This window comes from Colossoma macropomum, unplaced genomic scaffold (genome assembly GCF_904425465.1).
Source record: "Colossoma macropomum unplaced genomic scaffold, Colossoma_macropomum, whole genome shotgun sequence".
Taxonomy (NCBI): Eukaryota; Metazoa; Chordata; class Actinopteri; order Characiformes; family Serrasalmidae; genus Colossoma; species Colossoma macropomum.
In genome coordinates, this window is record NW_023494803.1 from 36,828,308 (window position 1) to 36,849,886 (window position 21,579).

The 21,579-nt window shown below is 40.1% G+C and overlaps 1 protein-coding gene across 4 annotated transcripts in view; it reads right to left on the reverse strand.

The window, feature by feature from the left end:
* nrxn3a (neurexin 3a) overlaps positions 1-21,579 on the reverse strand; it is a 485,766-nt gene that overhangs the window by 95,823 nt on the left and 368,364 nt on the right. For all 4 annotated transcript variants that reach the window (XM_036592585.1, XM_036592587.1, XM_036592589.1 and 1 more), the window contains one exon: positions 15,312-15,493. In XM_036592585.1, the coding sequence (XP_036448478.1) occupies positions 15,312-15,493 (182 nt within the window). The remainder of the gene's footprint in view (positions 1-15,311; positions 15,494-21,579) is intronic.

The window sequence follows — 21,579 nt, forward strand, 5'->3', positions numbered from 1 at the left end:
TGAACACATTTCCTGCCTGATTTCTGCCTATACCTGCGGTTCCAGAATTGCAGGGAAAGCAGTCAGACAGACTGCAATTTTTTCCCCAGAACATGCAATTACCATCTCCGTGAGGCGAATGCAAAGCGACACAATGAACTTAGGGAACTAATGTATCCAGCGCTCGGCCTCTTCTCCCGCATTTCCAGTAAACACAACAGCACAGATCAGTGAGAGTGGAGTAGTGGAAAGGGATAACATTCTATCTCTCAGAAAAACACATCTGCAGCAACCGAATCAACCGACTCTAGATACAAGACCAGAAGCATTGTTGCTGTAATTTCCCACAACTGAGGAACTTTTGCACTTTCATGTGAAAAGCCCTTGATTTGGTGCTTGAAACTAGCCATATAAACCATTAAAAACAACAATCTACCACCGTTTCACTATTGAAATGCCTCCCTCAAACCAGACAAGCTGTTGAGTCTCATAGATTCTCTGCCTTACCACATAAAATATACATCAAGCAGCTTGGAGCCCCCAGGGAGCATTTGTTTAGCATGGCCAAATACGACTTTGGCCCCTTCATTTCATATGAATGCAGAACGCGAACGTGAGCGCTGGCGGCATACGCAGCGTGCATGTTTGGGTCGTGCACTCCGAGTCCAGTCAGAGTCACATATTAAAACATGTGTCCAGACGCCGCAGTGCAAATTTCAGCCCCTGTGGCTGCCAGCCATTTTTAATAGATGATGAGGTTTTCAAGCGCCGGTGCCAAACACACTCGCTACGACTTCGGGTTTTATCGCTCTCATTTTCTAGCGCTGAACTGCACCGACAATAGGGAGATATAATTCGCAACTCATTTCAAAACCGAACTATAGAACAGCCATTGTTACAGCATAAGCCATATATCCATCAAAGTCAAGGTTAATGAGAAACGAGGGGGAAAAAAAAAATAGCACTGATCAGTTGCTTGAAATTCAAGCCTCTTTGAAGAAAACCCATCAGGAAGCATCAGCATCCCTCTCTTTATGCAGCCCAGATCCCTAAACTGAACAGGAACTCTGAGAATCAATGCGCGCTGGTCAGGATGACCTTTGTGGGTATCTGCATTTTTTATTCCCCATCTGTGCTCGGATTATGCTCCGCTTCAGATATAGCTCACGTTCATCTTTCATGCTTTCAAACTGCTGGCCAATTTAAAGCAACTCCCAGATCAAAAATACCTTAGGGGGATTGTATTACACCATTCATGTCTCTCTCCACACAGACGGATGGAGGCTGAGAGCAAGTTAGACCTGCTATTGTGTAAAGATGCAAAACTGAAAAGGGTAAAGTGATTTCGGAACGTTGGGGGATGGATGTGTGTGCATGTGCTAGAGTCACCAGACCACTGGGAATGAGGATTATGAATATAGAGTACAGTGTGAAAGTCAGAGACCACACTTCTTTTATTTTATACATTTTTTCAATACAAATTTCAAGTACAAAATATCAATTTTTCTAGGAGATCTTTCTGAGGAGATTAGTTTCCAAAATTGGCGTTCAAAAAATTCTTAAAAAAACAGACAAAAGGGGACTCCTAACAACCATGCAAGACCTGGCTGACCACCAAAACTGTCCCCAATCAGATAAACCTCCACACCTTAACATCACTGAGTGTGTTTGGCATTGCTTGGGTTGTGAGAAGCAGAAAATGCAACCAACTTCTAAGACTGAACTTCGGAGGTGTGGAAAAACATCCCTGCAGATTTCTTTGAAAAACTGAAAGCGAGTCTGGAAGAATGGAGAATGGAAGCTTAATAAAGAAAACAGTAGAAACAATTATTACTGAAAAAAATATTACATTTAGTTGTTGATGCGTCTGTGTTATTTTCTGTTACATGCTTTCTGCATTTTTCCTCAAACTGAAAATGAATAATGTGGACTGGTCTCTGACTTTCGCACATTACTGTACGTGAGCAGACGTGGGCTCGGGCAGTGGGCGTTTTGATTTTCAAACAGCATTAGAAGGTAATGTTAAACCCTGACGTATTGATTCATAACCCAACAGCATGAGAGATTAATGCTGGATTCCTTTCATGAGGTTAGTCTTGAAAGAGGACACTGAATGCATTTAGACAAATCTGCCCCAATGTCAAGTTCACTTAGCCAGCTGGGACACATCACTGCAATGCCTGCTGCTGATAAGCCAGTCCAGAAAAAGCTCTGAGCGTACCTTACTGTTCCAAAGCAGTAAGTAGTTTAATAAATGTACCAGCCACAGAGGAGAAATGCTGGTGTTGTACTTTTTTTTTTTTTGTTTAGGTTGTGGAAGAAAAGCAAGTTTGTGTTTTTTGAGTAAAGCAGAGACAGAAAGGGAACTCGCTAGAAAGTGGCTCCTGGGGAAGTGTAGAGTACATCAGCCTCCCACTGCGCCTCCTCTCCTTTCATGCTCTTCTGCCTCCTCCCTGCCAGCCTGACTGCTGTCATTTCTCGCTCATTTCCATCATTTAGCTTGGCCTGAGTCACAGCAACAGTGTTTGCTTCTACATGCATTCATGAGCATCAGCCAGGGTTTATTTCCTGCTAATGAATATAACGCCACTGTCACAACAGAACCTCATACCTCAGAAAGTTCTTAATATCTGCTTATGTAGCTTAAAAAGAGAAACCTGAAAGCTTTGCTTTTTAAAAAACTGACTAAACACTTCTATTGTTATAGTTATTTAACAATGCAAGTTAACATAACGATTTTATTCCAAGTGCTTTTCAATTCTATTATTAGCATTGATGATGAAATGTTAAACGGCAGCAGGCTTTTCTGAATGGAATAAAATATAAAAACCTAACAAGTTACTGAACGGCCAGTGACGATACAGACCCTCTATAATATGACACCTTTTAAATGCACACAGGGTGGGCTAACACTTGGGTAAAAATGATTTGAGAAAGACCAAGATGAGTGATAAATAATTCAAAACTGACATGTAAGTGTACTGGCACAATATGGCCAGTATACATCGGTTTCATTTGTTTTACATTATGTGTGTCCATGTTTTGGTCTTTCCCCATTGGCCAAAAAGTGTGCCATTGTATCCACTGAGATAGTGGCTGATAGTGACCTCCCCCCCGTGGTTCAGAGCCTTTTTGTACCAGCTGTTACCTACGCTACACCACAGCTATGAGGCTGCCTAAACCTGCTGCTTGACCCATGCTACACCTCAGCTACGAGGCCGTCTGGGCCAGCTGCTTGTTTAGTGCTGTGGAGTAGGAACATGGCTGACCACTACACTGCGGCCATGAGACCGCCTGGGCCGGCCACTTGTTTGATGCAACATAGTAGCTGAATGGCTGCCTGGACCGGCAGTTTGTAAGATGCTACATCGCAGCTAAGTGGCTGCCTGGGTTTGTAGCTAGAGAAACACTGCTTTGCAGCTCTGAAGCTGCCTGGACTGATGGTGTCTGGCTGCATGAGCGACGCTGCACCACACCTACGAAGCTGCTTGAGCTTGCTGCTTGAGCAACGCCACCCCTAGTGGTCAAGGCCTTTCCCAGCGTATAGGCTTCCCAGTCTGGCCTACTTTATTTGTGGGGAGTCCTGGACAAAGCTAAGGACTCTTTCTGGGCTAGCTCTATAATGTGGTTTGGGGAGTTTCCCTCCACCAGCTGGGGAACGGTGTTGTGTGTTTTATTTATTGTTGACTATGTATTTTGTTACTTTTGTAAGGTGTCCTTGGGTTTGGCCACTATATAAATTAGGGTTTTGGCCACTATATAAATTAAACTGATTATTATTATTATTATTATTGTTATTATAATTAACTAGAAAACTCATTTTCCCCATTCAGACTGCTGTAATCTGTGCGTTGAGTATTGTACAACCAAAACAGTCAAAAGTAGCTTTTTTTTTTTTCTCCATGTCAAATGAATAAATGTGTCTCTAAAAACCCAACTCTACCTTTTGACCCCAAAAAGCAACCAGGGTGGGCTCAACAGCCCCATATTAACAAACTCATTAAAAGTTTCTTCCTGTTCTTTCCTAGTCTCAAATAAAACAAACACTAGAGGCTTTTCAGCTTTGATTAGTCTATGGAGAGGACAGAAAGTTTTTGTTTTTCTTATAACGGACTTTGTATACGGAGCTTTAATTACCTGGTGTGGAGCTGTAAAGTTTTCTCCAAAGAAAAGAAAAATAGCTTCCTGGTAGTTATCATCTCAAAACATAAGATTTTCTTATTTTTAGTAAAGTTATTAATATACTGGTTAAAGGAATACAGTTAGAAGATCATAGGTTTGGTTCCTGACTTTTCACTGCACTCCAGCCATTCTATGTACTTGTTAAGCTCCATCAGCAGCATCTGATTTAATTTAATAAATGATTGGTTAGATAAACTAGGTTTTGGATGCTAACTGCAAAAACTAGGCATCCTAAAGGAGAGCTTTGGAAGTGATTACCTTATCATAAAATCACAGTATGCTGTTTATGTTTTTATATGTATTTATTCTAATAGTGTTTTTTCAAACACAAGCGCCTACTGTGAAGATAAATACCTTTACATATTACCTTAGAAGGCCTAACACTTTGGCACAGTAATGTATATGCATGCAACGTAGGTAAGATGTACTGTCTGTTGAGTTTGGTGTTCTAAACACTAGGCAGTACATGAAGCCAGCAGCTATAATTATGTCCTTTCCCCCGAGCCTCTTCTTGCCTGAAGAGCGAGAGTCTTCTGCCAGCCGTGATTCAACACAGAAAGGTTAGCAGGATTGAAAATCAACAAGTAACGTGTGGTTATGCTGGCTGCTGATTAAAAGAGATCAACAGTATTGATTTCCTGTATATTTAGATCATTCCCATTTATAGGATTTCGACAACAGGTCTTCTTGGCAAAGACTCGCTGCTTTCTGAGTCACTTTGACCTTTTGGTCTGCTGTAGAGGTGTGAAAAATGGAGAGCTTTTTAAACGAGTGGCTGGACCTTATAATTTCCCTCCCTGGCACATCTGGACTAATTGCATGTTCCTAAATACCTAAATGCTCTGGTTAACAGGGTAGGGAATAATGCGCAGTTTTCCGTGTGGGGTGTAGAGAGGACCTTTAAAGCAAATTGAAAGATTCTGACCACCCATGTATCTGCAAAACGTGTGCCGGAGCAAAAGCAATTTGTAGATCCATTTAGTTTTGTACCCTAATTATACAGTTACCTCCTGCTGTTAAGCAGTAGGAATGAAGGCATTTGCCGTTAATGACTAGAGAGTATTCGTACAACAAATGCACGGCTCTGTGAAGGGAGGGCCGTTCATACATTAGAGGAGAGGAAAGAGTAGATTAAAAATGCATTTTCGCTTTCTTCACTCCAAACTTTCTCCAATTAGCGCACGGCTAAGGCGGAGTGGCATTCAAACGAATGTGCTGAGTGGGGGAATTTGCGTGAACATCAGGGAAATCTTAACTAGTGTCATTCTCTCTGTCTCTCTCTCTCTTTTCTGAATACGTCGGGAGGAGAATCCTTGGCAAGTGTGACCAGAAGCAGATGGTGCATTTGGACACCCACTCCCCATTACTGATGCAGCTTCCGATGCTTTGAGGGGGAGTGAAGTGCAGCGAAAACTACTGTCTGCAGCCATACTGCGGACAGATGTTCGTAGCTTTTATGCACCGGCTTTGGTTTGTTCCGCTAATTGGAGTTAACAAATAAACCATACCTTATTCAACCTGACAAGACGATGACAGTCCGAAAGAGCTCAGCGAACCTGAAAAACGGTTCTTTTTTTATTTTTTCGCCTCATAAAAAGTAGGCAGTTATTGGTATTACGCTACAATCTTGACAGCTTGAGTTGTACAGTTACGGGCTTATGGTTGACAGTAAAATGCCAGCCGTATGGTGCTCTGTTAGCAGACTCCATCATTGGGTTTGCCATTTCAGAGGTGGCATGTTTGAAGGGCGGCGGTGCTGACATTTCCATAGCTCTGGGACACGGTCCAACAAGGTAGTCCACAGCTACCAGCCACTCCAAAAGGCCAAAGGATAGACATTTACTGTCAGAAATGGCTCGATCAGTTTCAGTCCAACAGGAGCTAGTGAGAATCCACTAGCATTAAGAACCCCAGGGACAGCAGCTATAGTCTGGCCTGTCGCACATACTCACCTGCAATCAATGTCAGGGTTAGTAGAGGATAAAGTCAATAGCAAAATTAACACATGAATGATAATTAAGCTTTTAAGGATCAATACAACACCTTCCGCAAGTTCCCACTGGAAAAACAATGTGTAACCCTACTAGGTCCACCACAGTACATGCCTTACAACACTTCTTCTTAGACTTTGCTGAATTATTTCACTCGTAGCTCATTGAAACAAGAAATGCTTAAATTCTAAAGCTCAGATGCTGTAGATGCTGGACAGGAGGAGGGTTTTAAGTGTTGCCAGCTGCTGCAGTTTTGGATACTAGTCCAGATTCTACTTTATTGTAAGCTAAAATATTTTTAGTCTTAGTTGTTGCTGCACAATAACGAAAGCAGGTTGTAACTCTACATTATTTTTCCTAATTTTTCAGACTTACTCCAGATAGAAAAGCCAACTTTTACATGTCATTTATTGACATCCAAACAAATGAAAAAATGTGGACTTGAACCTGTCAAACCTGCAAAGAACTTAATTTAAATATAAACACAATTCATTATGTAATTAACCATGGAAGTACAGGTCTGTGCAGGAGTCAGAGACCAGCCTTTCAGTTATTTATTTCCAGTCAAAATGACCAGTAAGTACATATAATTCATTTTTCAGCATTAGGGAAAAAGCAAAAAAACATATTTAACCGAGAATTACAATGAATATCAATCAATAACGATTAAAATTTGATTTTTTTCAGTATTTAGTGTGTCCACACTTTACCTTTATTACAACTTCTATTCTTTTCAGAACACTTGCTTTTGCCCTCTGCATTTCCAAAGTTCAGTCTTAGAAGTTGGTTGCATTTTCTGTTTATCACAATCCAAGTTATTCCAAACACATTCAGTGATGTTGATGTTTGGACTCATTGTTGAGTGGTCAGTTCATTGTCCTTTCATTTTCTTCTTTTTTGTCTATTTCCTTTTCCTAGTAATGTCTTCTTGACAGCTACACATCCTTTCAGACTCATCTGTTTATCTGATGAGGACAGTTTTAGTGGTCTACCAGGACTTGCACTGTTGTTATGAGTCTCTTCCTTGTGCAAGTGGATTATATTATATCTTATCTCCTCAGAAATATCCTCTGAAAATGAATAACTTGTTCCTGGTTGTCTTGAGTGGAAATTAAATAATTGAAGAGTGGTCCTTGGCTGGCACAGAACTCCTTAACCATTCAGAAAGTCTTAAACCTTGCAATGTACCCTGAATGTAATTAAAGCCAAAATCACATGACATCAACATCAAAGGCAAAGTACCAACCGCTACTTATGTAGGTTTAGAAAGGGCACTTAGAAAATGGGCAGCTCAATCCCCACTGCTCTTAAATAGCGCTCCAGATCTGAGTTGATTTGGCAGCGGGAGCTTACTGCTTTTTCCCCATCGATGCTGCTAAAGTGGCAGAATGGGGTGTGTGTGTGTGTGTGTGCGCCTTGCGTAGTGAACAGAGGGCTTGGAGCAGGGCTAAGAGTCTAGTGCTTTGCCCTTGGTCGTAGTGCCCATTCTAGGGCTTTGGGGCTCCCTCTGGATCGCCACAAGCCACAATAAAACTAGTGGACAGATGGAGTCAGAAAGAGAAAAATTCCCTGTTCACCCTCCGACAAAAAAAAATAAAAAAATAAAATAAAGAGGGCCAGGCTGCCATTAAACTACAAGGTCACTCATTTACGAGCAAATTTAACTAGATGAAACATTTGTTTCTTCCCTTTTCACACTAATTTGCATCGACTGACAAGAACCTGAAGCTAAAAACTGGGCAGCGACTCCAGTGTCACCTGAAATATCTAGTTGTGTACAAACTCTGTGCAAATGCAGTTCCCTTTGTCTTCTTTAGCTCATTATAATCTGTTCCAGTGCAGCTGGTAAGTGTGCATGTCCATGTTGGTCACAGTGAAATGGATTGGTGGAACTGTACCTTTCTATGTGCTACTGTGTTTTCTATCACTGTAGAAAAGAGGCTCCATGCTGCCTTTATTGTTGAATGGGTAACACATTATTTGAACTCTGCCACACAACACTGACATAACTGTGCCATAAAGATGGCATATGCTGTCTTGTATTATCATGAGAGATTTTATTCTATTGCTAAAGTTTGGCCTTTTCTATCTCAGAGCAATGCAGAGAAATTGGTTTATGCACTTGTTACAAGCAGAGTTGATCACTGTAAGAAACTGGACTTCTTAAGAAAACAATACATCCCTTAAAACTCGTACAAACTGCATCAGCTCACATCCTGACAAAGACAAAACAGAGAGGTCAGATCACTCCTGTTTTAAAGAACTCCACTGGCTGCCTGTACTGAATAGATTTAAAAGTTCTGCTACTAGTTTTTAAGGCTCTAAATAACCTTAAAGCTCTGCTTACATCACTGAGTGTCTGTCTGTTTATGTTCCAGCATGTGATCTTAGATCTGCAGATACTGACCTTCTACAAATACCCTCTGTAAAATACAGAAAACATGGAGACTTCCAGTTCTTCTTCTTCTTCTAAACTGTGGAGCTCAGTTCACCTTTTATTAGACAGCCAAGCTCAGTGAACACTTAAGAAACATTTACCAATGTCTCTCTTTAACTATGTCTTGTGGTATTCATCTTTTAATTTGATCCGTGTCATTTTCTCATGATTCTAAATGTATACTTATAATTTCTTGTGTTACTGTTAAGCTAGCAGTGTCATGTCACCATTACTGTCAAATGTCGTGAAAGGTACCATAATGCTTGATGTCGTAACAGCTTATGTCACTAAACTCTTACTAAGTGCACTCTCATTAGCAGTGATGACATCAAACATTATGGCGTCTGTCATGACAATCAATGGTAATGGTAGCACAGTTATATCACAGGACATAATCCTTCATGACAATTTATAACAGCATATAACATCTTCCATGGCATGGTTATGTCAATGTTATGTAGCAGGGTTCAAGTAAAGTGTTAGTGTTGCACTTTGAGCGAGAACATGCACACATTCAGAATTTACATTGCTACTGAAACACTTATTATTAATTTGTTTTTGATTGAAGTGTGAACTATATTCCTATTTATGTGTGTGCTTGGTTATAAAAGGCAATTTGTGACAAGCAAAAGTCTTTGAATTATTGGCATAAAGTAAATGCAACATCACACTGAGACATTACAGGCTGATTTTGTAGACTCAGGAAAATCTAGTCTTGGACTAAACTGCAGTGTCAGTGGTGAATCACCATTAAAAATCCCATTTAGTCTAGGTGTCCGCTGCATTTATACTGGCCCAGCGTGGCAAAGGATGTGAATGCATCCCCCCTCTGCAGTAGACTGTGCATGGGTGTTATGAAGTCATCACCTTAGAAATCCAACTGAAATTTAGTCTTGCTAAGTCAATATTTATGTAATTATTAAACACAGTATGTGTCATATTTTCCAAAATGCTGATTAGGTTTAACTTGGACAGATTTGGTTTTGGGAGACAAATTTGATTAATTATATCCTGGAGTGATTTCAGTCTTTTCTTTATATTAACATCGTATTAACTGTCTTCCCACTTGCCTTTGAAGTCTGGAAGCAAAAAAGTAAACATACAAGTTTTTGCTGGTATTCTTCTTTGTCGCATGGGAATATTTGAAATATTGAAATTTTGAAAATTAGGAGGAATCTTTAATATATTGAGTTGCAGACCCTCATCATACAAACATCTGCTTTCTGATTGGTTAAACTTGTCTCGCTGGACAGATTAATTTGCATAAAGTTCAACTCCTATTGTTGATGTACCAAAACTCAGCGTGCTGATTCTATCACACACTATGCGGTTGCATCTGACTGACACAGCGTTTCTCCTAGGACTTGAAATGGGATCCATTGTGGTCTGTAGCCACGTTGGACCAATGTAAATGCAGCGTTAGGCTTCATGAGGGTCTGTGAAATGCAGAAATAGCTGTTTTTGTGTAGGTGTTATAAAGGTTAAGAAAAGCTACAAAACATATTCATTAAAATGCACCAGGGAGTAAGAACGCATTTCTGGATTGAACCTGGAACGATCTAATGACACTTTAATGCGCCTTGAGCTATCGCACTTTCCTTTAGGGCAGTGGTCTCTAACCCTGGTTCTGGAGAGCTGCCTTCCTGTAGAGCCTTGTTCTGACCACAGTCGGCCAAATCTGCTCCAGCTAATCAACCTCTTCCCGAGTCCCTGATTGGCTGGATCAGATGTATTAGTGTTAAGTAAGGGGCGGGGCAGCTTACTGGATACAAGTTGGAGCTAAACTCTGCAGAAAGGCAGCTCTCCCTTTAAAGAGAGAGATGGAAAAAGAAAGAGAGAAAGAGAGAAAAGAAGCAGTTCTCTATCCCTTACATTATTTATAAGCTCACCACCTCCCCCCGCTGATAAACAACGTCTAAAAATGTCTCCTTTTGTCTTTGAGAACAGCAGGTTAATTACCACGCCAGCGTCCATCGCATGACTGCTGAATTATTCACAGCCTGACCACTTCCTGCCAGAGAAGAGACCTTGTCATGACTGAAGTGAGCTGAACTCAAAGGGAGAATCTGAATCTCAAATGTATTGATATCAGTTATTTGAGCTGAGCGCTGTAGATCTCAGCTGAAGGAGCCCTACAGATGCTTCCTTACTGTTCAGAGGTGTTTAACTACACAGTAAGGGCATTAATAAAGGAGCGACTGCAGCGCGGCCAGGAGTCTCGCATTGATTCACACATTAAAACCCAATACAAAGATCAACAGCTGCCTGCCCCCACAGCACTCTAATACATCATCATTCACAGCTTAATTATTAATAAGCACAGGCGAGCCAGAGAATAAATGTTGTTCACGCTTGTCTGAGAGCGCCTGGCCCCCCAGCTGCCTCCACACACAAAGACACTGTGCTCTAGAAAACAAAGGGTCAGTGGTGAAAACAGGAAGCCTTAGAAGTCTAGAGTTATTACTGCCATTTGATTTATATGACATTATTATTTACATAGTTCATTCCAGAATGATCAACATTTACATTCAGTTTTCATTCTGGATGGAACTGTCTAAGTACACTACTGTTTAACGACAACGACAAAAACGTCAATGTGAAGGATTGTTTTTCTTCAATTTAAACAACTAAATATATAAATATAGAAACCTGTGAGTACACATCCGTCCCCCCCCTACAAAGTAGGTCAAAATGCAAAGGATTATAAGTATATGGGTTTATATAACTAAATATATAAAAGTATATAAGTACTACAAAAATACATATAGACTAAAAGTTTAAAATTTGGCCTTTCTCTGCTAACTGTATGTATATTTACTTATATTTCATTGTAATCATTTGCTTGAATTTGACCAGAAAGAAAGATTTTTTTCCTTTTAAAAAGCAGTGCATTTTGTTATTAGTGAGCAAGACCAGCTCCATCAAAATGCATTTATTACTTTTAATCACAGTTTTTTTTTCTTGCGTAAATGCAGAGTTCAACTGAACCTGAAACCTTCACATCGTTTCCAGTTTTCATCACTGATGTCCAAAGTTTACTGCTGGTTAACTTATTCACAGGTCTCCTGCGAACACTGTCCACTGTAGTCGAAGGTATCGCTGTAAGTGCTACAATTGTGGATTCTATACAACATACAGCACGATGCAGCTGCGCTTCAGCCTGAACTACAACAAATGGTGTGAAAGGTCAGACTAGCTAACTTTGATTAGTTAAGTTTTTCCCCTTGTTTGTTTGTCAAATATTCAACTTTATGCAGATTTTAAAAACATTACTTTTCAAAAAAAGTAAGAAGGTAAATAACTGCAGTAAATTTCCAAGTCAGTTTTTATGTCTCCTACATTCATCAGGGGCGTTCAGCATAAACTATCAAGCAAACCTAAAAGCACACAGTGTTTAAATCAGTGATTTCCAGCTTGGGTGATGGTGACCTGCAAGACGGCTGTCTAAAAAGTTTTACAGGCGTATTCTGGCTTATCTTTAAGAAGAACTTTTCCAGTGCAGTGAACGTAAACGTCTGTAACATAAGGTGAATATTAGGTGATGAGCTTACTGTACTACAAAGCAACTATGCTGTTTTATTTGAACGTTTTGTGTGTGTGTGTGTGTGTGTGTGTGTGTGTGTGTATAGTCAGTTTAGTTGTAACAATGCAACTTAAATTACTGCCAACTCAGTAGTTTTTCCTCAAAGCAGTCATAAGTGTACGTAATTCTGAAAACTTTTTATGAAATAGTTTTCTGTTATGTCTCAGTTTGCGATCATTACAATTATGCATGTTGTGAAAATTAATAAATTAAATAATGTAATGTTTTCTTGAGCTTAAACGTTTCTGTAGCAATATAGTTAGTTTGAACTAAAAAGCTTGTGTATTCAACTCCATGTATAATTTTAGACAACTAAAAAAAATGACCTTTTCAGGGTTTACAGTGTGAAGCAGAACATTGTGTATTTTTGCCCATTAGCCCATTATTTTTGTTTATTATTCAGTTTATAAAGTAAACACCTCATTCAGAATGACTGTGCTGCTGAAAACTTGTCTGGTATCTAAAATATCCCCATATTATGAAGAACCCCAGACATTTCTAATCAAAGCAAAAATAAATTGTTGTTTAGTTTGTTATTGGTTAGCAATAGCAGGTTTTCCCTCTGTTTGGTAGCTGTTGTTTGTGATAGCAGATAGTTGTCCTGGAACATATAAGGAGCCTCAGCAGAGGAAACAAACATCTGAATGTACACATTTTGTCTGAAATATTCAAATGTCAGTTTTATTTTCACAGCCCTAAAGACCAGGACATGAAGATGTGGTGGAGTCTAGTGGAAGCGAGGGAGCTTTTACCACGTCATCGCTGCTCTAAGAACACTGTACACACTCCGCCTCAGCGAACGTGCAAACACATCTCATCTCCCATCTGCAGCAGAGATTAGCCACAGATTAAACCACACCTGCATCAGATACCACAACAGGCAACACTTGATCTTTTGGATCGAAATCACTTCTGTAATCGTCGGGGTGCTGATTGTCATCACTTCCAGGATCTGCTGCACCACAGAACTGGCATCTGCTGCCTGTGTGGAGCGAGCACGCTGCTCGAATGGAGGTCAAATTGCTTTCATTAGGTGCTCCAATGCAAATGAAACGCCTCAGAAATGACTAAATGCATCTCCACTCTCCGTTCTGACAGAACGTAGCCAACTTCGTCTGTCTGATGAGTGTTTTACTTTAGTAAGGGCTGTGCTGTAAGTAAGGGGGGAGTAAATGACAGTGCCAGAGACATCATCAGCTCAGATGATGCTGAACAGGAGGAGGGGCTTTAGTGTTGCCAACTGCTGCAGATTATGAAGTGCTGGTCAGAATGAACATCACATTCCACTTAATTCCACACTGTAATTTTAAACCATAGCAGTTACTGCTGATGATTAAAAAAAAAGCATGTTATAATTTTATACTGATTACTTCTCACTCGCAGCTCATTGAAACAAGCAGAGGAATTCTGTTGAATGTGTGATTCTAAACGCTGTTTTACATGTGTGTTAATAAAAAGAGGAGATAGTTCAAAGTTGTTTTTCTTGAAAAAAAACCCATCCTTTGCATGTTTGCCATGTTTTTGACATTGAACTGTCGTAAATGCAGAATTCAGAGTGTCTCTCAATACTGAATGTAAATCCAACGTAAATGTATCTAATTTTGTGACAAACTTAATTATGTAATTATGAAATTACATTTAAAGGGTATGGCAAGAGGGCTAAAATAACTAGACCTTTAAAGTTAATGAAAAATGGTTTTTTGTGTTTTTTTTTGCATATTTAAGGCTACATTTTTTTTATAGATACTGTTTATTTGCTAATTTTAATTATAATTATTTGTTTATTTATTACTCCGGTTTCCTCCCACAGTCCAAAAACATGCAGTCAGGCCAATTGGACATGCTAAATTGCCCCTAGGTGTGAGTGTGTGTGTGAATGTGTATGTCTGTCTGTCTGCCCAGTGATGGACTGGCGACCTGTCCAGGGTGTATCCTGCCTTCCGCCCAATGACAGCTGGGATAGGCTCCAGCACCCCACCGCAACCCAGAAGGATAAGTGGTTTAGATGATGGATGGATGGATGTTTATTTATTTATTTATTTATTACAATGCTCAACTCTAAATTCTCTTTAAATAAAGGAATATTTAGCAACATGTTAGTACAGAGGGAATTATAATGCCCTTATAATGCTCTTTTTAAACTTTAGCAAGCCAATAGTTGGTAATTTACTAGCTGCTTATTACTACATGATTAAGCAATAATGAGGAATCATGGTATTATGCATAGGAATATAGGTATTATACATCATGACCTTTTGGACATGTTTGCTGTCCATTATTGCCTTTATCAAGCCAATAACCGCTAATCAGTTGGCTGCTCTTTAAGACATTATTAAGCACTAACTGGAGCAAATTAGGCATTTTCCAGAGCACTTTTATTTGTGTATTATACAGAGTTGTACAAAAGTGTCACCATTTTTCTCGAGATCAGATGAGCACAAAGTTTCCTTTATTCCATTTGTTTTTGTTTTTCCATTTGTCCCCTCATAAGAACACAGCTATGTAAAGTGAATTAGTGAAAGTGAAAATGCTCTAGAAATGTTTAACTCACTCTAGTTGATGCTTAATAATGAGGTAATAAGCAGTTAATTATCAGATTTGTTGTGTTCAGACTAATACTACAACACAAATAAAAGTGCACTGGAAAGTGCTTAATTCTCTCCAGTTACTGCTTAATAATGTAGTAATAAGTAGCTTGTGAATTACCAGCTACTGGCCTTAATAAGCTTAATAAGAGCATTACGATAAAGCTTAATAAGAGCTCTAGAGGAATGCTTAATTTATGCAAGTAACTGCTTAATAATGTAATAATGAGCAGTCAGCTAATTACTATTCACGGTTTCTGATAAGTTCAATACATGGAATTGGTTAGATAAGGCGTAATAAGGGCATAATAATGGACATCTAACATGCGCAAAATATGATGAGTGCTCTAATAAATGCTTTTTTTCCCTGTAGTTACTGCTTTATAAAACAGTAATATGCAACCTGTTAATGGACCACTGGCTTCTCAAGGCTTAACAAGGGCATAATATTTTGGCCTTTTTTAAGGGGGTGGGGCAGAATCATATCAGGCATCTTGTGAACTTGCACACAGTTCAGACAGACAGAGATCTGACAGAAAATAGCTGTGACTCACGATATGGAGCATGAGGTAGTCTCCAAGGCCCGGGGCGCTGTCGATCCGCACCAGAATGCTGTCCTTCAGTGAGGTGCTGAAGCCCACAGTCAGTCTGTCTGTGCGCGTGCTCGGCCGTTCATTAGCTGGCCAGTTAAAGGTGATGAGACCGCCCCCTTTACCAAAGATATACGTTGTTCCAGCTACAGAGACAAAAAAAACAGAACAGAGGACAACAGAAGATTGTGAGACACAAAAATTAACAGCATTAAAAGTGTGATAAGCACACATTACAGAGCTGAATAATTCAGCGACTGTTTGAAGTTTGATGTCATACAAAAGCACAAAAAGGCATCACAGAACAAACCAAGTAGGCAGCAACTCATTTTGAGTAATACTAGAAAATGATAACAGTTGTAATCGACAGGGACAGTAACGACTACTGATCTATAAAAGAAGCCTGATGTTTTTCACGGTTTGAAACATGGTGTAAGCTTGTTTTTACCATTCAGCAATGTGAAACTCAATTTTTCTTGCTTTTTTTTTTTGAAAAAGTAGTCTGCAAACACTTTTTCCAAACGTACTGTTTATGCCCAGTTTATACAGCCCATATATGGAAACTATTCTGCAAAAGCATCTTTTTTTTTAAATCATTATATCTGTAATGTTACAAAAACCAACATATATCCACCTATTCAGCCTACAGCAGTTTAGCCCCGCCCACAAACACTGAAGTTATAAGGAGTGTTTCAGCCTGGACTTCTTTTTGAATGAGGCAGGCAATCAGAACAGGGTTCATTTTCATGCATCAGCCTTAGAGGCACCGTAACAGTAATAATTCAAAGGCATAAAGAGAGTTTGGGAAATGGTCATATAAAAATGAATTATGACTGTTTTTGGTACATAAAACCACACAAATGTTATAAGTGGACAACATAAAAAACTAAAATGCAGAAATAGTGCAGGATTATGGGCCTTTTAAAGCATTTTCACACTTACATAAAGCATGTGCACGCAGCATATGGAGTGATGGATAAGCTGTGGTTCAGAATAAAAGGCCTGTAAAGCAGTAATAGATACCCTTCTGTTTTTATGTGCAGAGACTGTTCGCCAGCCAGCTCTACAAATGGCCTCCAGTCACATGGAAATTTAATGACGAGAATACAAAAAAACTACAGCACACCATTAAAATGTCCTCTTCGAGTTTAGACAACTAGGCCAAAGACTTTGAGAATGAGCCTGGCATTTTTAAGTTGTCAGTGACTTTTCTCCTCTGCACCTTGTACCACTTCTGATTGGGGCTTTAACATGAATAATGCCTGCACCTGGGTCACAGAAGCCATAATTCTTGGGGCTGGAAATCTCCAAAGGGGCTGCCGGAAAATGCTGTGACCTATACTAGTTAAATATAGCTCTGTCCTGGGAGTAACAGTGGGAGGTTTTGATGAATGAATTTTTACCATTATCATGCATTTTACATGAAGGCAAACGTATTGCAGCGTGGACAGAGAGATCAAAGAACGGCTGTTTGGGTTTCGTTTGACAGGTGAACCTACGGTTCTGTGGAAACGTGGGCTAATGCTAATACTGTCTTAAGCAAACGGAAGCAGTCTGAAGTGCCCTGACACCTCATGTATGCGTTTATCTTGGAGAGCGATGCAGCGAAAAAGGACTAAAGTGAGGAAGCAAACGGCTACAAAGTGTTTACTCTATCATGTAGAGTACAGTAGCGATCTCATCCCTCATCCAGAAAAACTGCTGCCTGCGCTGGGGGAGGTGGGGACAGCTGGCCAGTCGGCTCCACAGTCAAGCATCACGTCAAGTGGAACATCTGCCTCACTGACCATACTTTAGCCCAACACCAGGCTCTGAGAAGCTCTCTCCACCTCTCCAACCTACATTTCATCTGTCAGCGGCATACGTTCATTCAGTGCCTGTTAAGAGCCATTGAGCAAGAATCGGTTACAGACTCTGGCCCATCTCGTTAGCCAATCCTCTAGACTGTCATCTATGGTCAGTTTCTGACCACAGCGCTGCTCTTGGCTGAATATTTTAGGGAGGTGGACCATTCTTAACCCAGCAGTGACCCTGACGTTCCTGACATGCTCATACCAGAGCCACATACTACCCTGCTGCTATTGTGTCAGTGTCACTGCTGAACTGAGAACTGTCCATCACCCAAACGCTAACTGGTCAACAGAGTTCCTGTGACAAAAAATGGCCAGTAATGAACTGGGGAGGGGGGTGGACATAAATAGACTTAAACTGGCCAGTTACCAGAAGTACAAGATAAGCGTTTCTAATGAAGTGTCCATTAAGTGGAACGATATGGTAGGGGTTTCAAATAAAGTGGCCTTTGAGTGGAAGTACAAAGTAGGTCTTGCCAACAAGTGGCTACTTAGTGGGAGTAGTTTCTAAAAAAGTGGCTAGTTAGTGAACAAAAAGGTAGGTGTTTCTAAAAAAGTGGTCAGTTATAGAACAAATAAGGTAGGTGTTTCTACTAAAGTGGCCAGTGAGTGGAAGTAGAACACAGGTGTTTCTAATAAAGTGGCCAGAGTGTTGAAGTAGAAAGAGGGTGTTTCTAATAATGTGGCCAGTGAGTGAAAGTACAAGGTAGGTGTTTCTAACAAAGTGGTCAGTTAGAGGACAAATAAGGTAGGTGTTTCTAATAAAGTGGCCAGTTATAGGCCAAATATGGTAGGTGTTTCTACTAAAGTGGCCAGTGAGTGGAAGTAGAACGTAGGTGTTTCTAATAAAGTGGCCGGAGAGTTGAAGTAGAAAGTGGGTGTTTCTAATAAAGTGGCCAGTTATAGGCCAAAAAAGGTAGGTGTCTCAAATAAAGCAGCCAGTGAGTGGAAGTAGAACGTAGGTGTTTCTAATAAAGTGGACGGTGAATGAATAAGACACAGAAACCAGACAAAAGAACCAAAGAGAACCGGGTGCTGTCCACGTCTTACACACAAGAAGTTCAGGACCTCAAGACACCTAAGAGTTAAAGAAACCCATTTTTCAGCAGAACTCAATCTTTACACTGAAAGCACTTAAAAGTTATTATGCTTCATCTGCGTGACATCAAGGCGTTTTAGTGGTACCTTATGTTGGACAAGTAATGAGAGAGAAGCTTTTAAAACAATTAAAAAGCCAAAGTGTGCCTTTTTGCATGCTGATGAGCTGAGGCGCACGTTCAGGAAGTGATTCAGATTCAGCAGGGAAGGAATAATGTGGCAGAACATTTTGAAAAGAGGAAGACGTATCAGCGGTTTACTCGAAGCAGTGTCTATATTAAGAAAAGATGCTTTTAATCAATTATCCTGTTAGCACGAAACAAACCCACTAATGGAAATCTTAACCTGATAAGCATTCAAATGAGGACACTGCTCTAAGAACAGGAAGAAAAGAGAGAGAGGGCTTATTTGAACATGTCAAATAAATGTCTCAAAGCTCTAGGATTGCGTTCCAGGGTTTTAGGGACTTAGCTCTAATGGTTGCCATGGATGAAATGTTTCATTAAGAAGAAGCGTAGGCTTATGAGAATAATGAGTAACACATTTGCCGCAACGCTAAGGTTCACTCTCTTTGGAATCAATGGGTTTTTAAATGGGCAGTCCTTCTAAAGTAACACAGCACCAGTGAGTCATCAATAATAATACACCAGCAAATCGTCTTACCAAAAATAAAGGGAGTATCTCTGGTACCAAAACCCTGATTACAGAGCTCGATACAGTACACACTGCAGCGTTTCTTGGTCTAATCTTCCCTAAATCGTGATGGGGTTGTGTAAAAATCAGCCTGATCTCATTTCACCACAGATGTGTTCATGGAACTGGAGAATAATCATGGAAGTTCCACAAAACGTTCATCTACCGACCACGAGCAACAGCAGATGGGATATATTTTAATTTTTCCTATCCTAACTGAGCTTATCTCCAAGCCCCAAAATAATTCATGCTATTGTAGGCTCTTCTGGTTCAAAAGCACTGGTTTATAATCCTCGAAAGGGATCACAGAGGAAGAGGATGCTTCCCTTTGAAGTCGCCTGCTTGAGGAGAGGAAAAAAAAGCATCAATCATGAAACGTTAATGTGGCATATGCTGCGTGGCGAAGACCTCCGCTACCTCCAGCACTATTAAAACTGCATCAGGACTGCAGGTCCACAGGCAGACGGTCAACAAATCATAGGGCACACCGGTGAACGGGCAGAAAATGTTCAGGTATGTCAGCAGGAATGGATTTTGGATGGATATACACAGATATGAAAATATAGGTGTCAAAATGGTCATATATGATGTCAATAAATATTCAATTATTCAAATGTCAATAAATTAATCAAATGTCAATAAATTAGTTCAAACACAAGTAGAACTGATGAAATCATACACATCAAATGTAGTTTTTCAGACGGCAAAAATGTGACATTTTATTCACTCTCTGTTAGTTTTTCACGAACTTTTGCGGGCAACATCAGAGCCAGTTTATGAGGAGCGTGGCCTCTTCCTATTTCCTCTGTTATATCAGAAACAAGACTGCAAAACGCCAGAGGGCGCCCGCGAACGAGTCCTCAATGAATCAGAGTAAATGGATCTAAACAGCTAAAAACGAGAAGTTAAAATAGTTTTTAATCACTCGCCCAGAACTTTCCTTTAATTTTAGAAAGTAAAAGGATGTATTTCACTAAAAAAAGCAAAGAAAACTAACAAGTACATTTCGTTTTTCTACAGCAAACGGGTTTTGGGCAGCAGAACACTGGCATTACTGCTACTCGAGTGCTGTTCGGTTGGCGAGCGGAGCAGCTCATTGGCTGTTCGCACTCACAGATGTAATGGATGTACATGAAGCCTACATCCTACAACTCGAGTTTAAATGTGCTCAAAAATGTGTGTTAAAACAACAGAGTTAAAATGTTTTATGCTGTTCTGTGTTTAGAAAATGAATGTATTATTTTATATTTCAAATGTTAAAAGTTAAAAGCACTTATAAACTGTGATTTTGCTCAAATGCTCTTTCTTGACCCATTCATTTTGGACTCGCTCAGGAGCGCCCTCTAGTGTTTGAGAAACCCGGGAGACATTACAGAGTGGTAATCCTTCTCTTTACAAGTTCTCTGGGCAACATAAACTCACTGACCCATTACAGTTGTCTCTGGTGTTGGCATGGCAACAACCAGGACTGACTGTATCCCAGCAACTAAACTTTTTTCCACAAATGTCAAAAGGATCAGTTTGCCCTCTGCTTTGTCATGGATGGTGTTAGCATCTCCAGAACCAGCTCAAACTGGGATCATACTGGGTTACAGACATCCAAGTTAAATGTGGAGCTCTCAAAGTTCCAGCTGCTGAATGAGGCAGTAGAACTCTCTGTTCTGGAAAAGCAAAAGGAGAACAGAAAGTTGCCCACCTAATGTCACCATTTGCCCATGTTGAGGTACAAAGACTGTCTTTTTGCACTTGGAGACATTCTGCCCATTTGTTTCGTCTTTTTCGTGGCACAAACAAAATGTTGAAATTAAAAAAAATATTGTGTGTCGTCCAGTATGTACAGTTTTGATGATTACAGAAGTGTCGGAATATTTTGCATTTTTATGTCGTTTACCTGCATCGCGTTCAGTATGTAACAGCCTTTTGTGTGAATGTGAAGAGCCTTAAAGCTCAAAGAACCTCCACATAAACTTTCTATACCAATTAAAGATTTCACTGAGAATGATGCACCCAAGCGAAGAACCATCCAGCAATATTTTTAGTTAAAATTGTAGGGTCTCCTGACCAATGCAACCATCTAAGCAATGACCCCATCATTGGGAGATTGTGGTTGAACCCTGGGGACGCCACAGCCAGTCATGACCAAGACAGCATATCTGGCCTCACTCTCTCTGGGATGACCTTCCCTCCCATCACACAGCGTGATGCTGGCCAATGTGAGTGTCTGTTAATGGATACAACAGAATTGGCAGTTGGTGCTCTCCTCCAAGTGTGTTAATAATAATAATAATAATAATAATAATAATAATAATAAATTCAACGTATATAGCGCCTTTCTCACACCCAAGGTCGCTTTACAGAGGCAGAATAAAAAAATAAATAAACATCAGTGAGCAGAAGAATGAAAGTGCTGAGACAAAAGATGAGCTTAAAGCTGAGAGACATTCAAAGCTGAGCTTTGAAGGAGGAAAGGGAGGGACAGTCACGGAGAGACTGCAGTAATGTGTTCCATAGTTTGGCGGCCACAACGCTGAAAGATCTGCCTCCAACAGTGACCAGTCTAAATTCTGGGACAGCTAGACGACCTGTGTCAG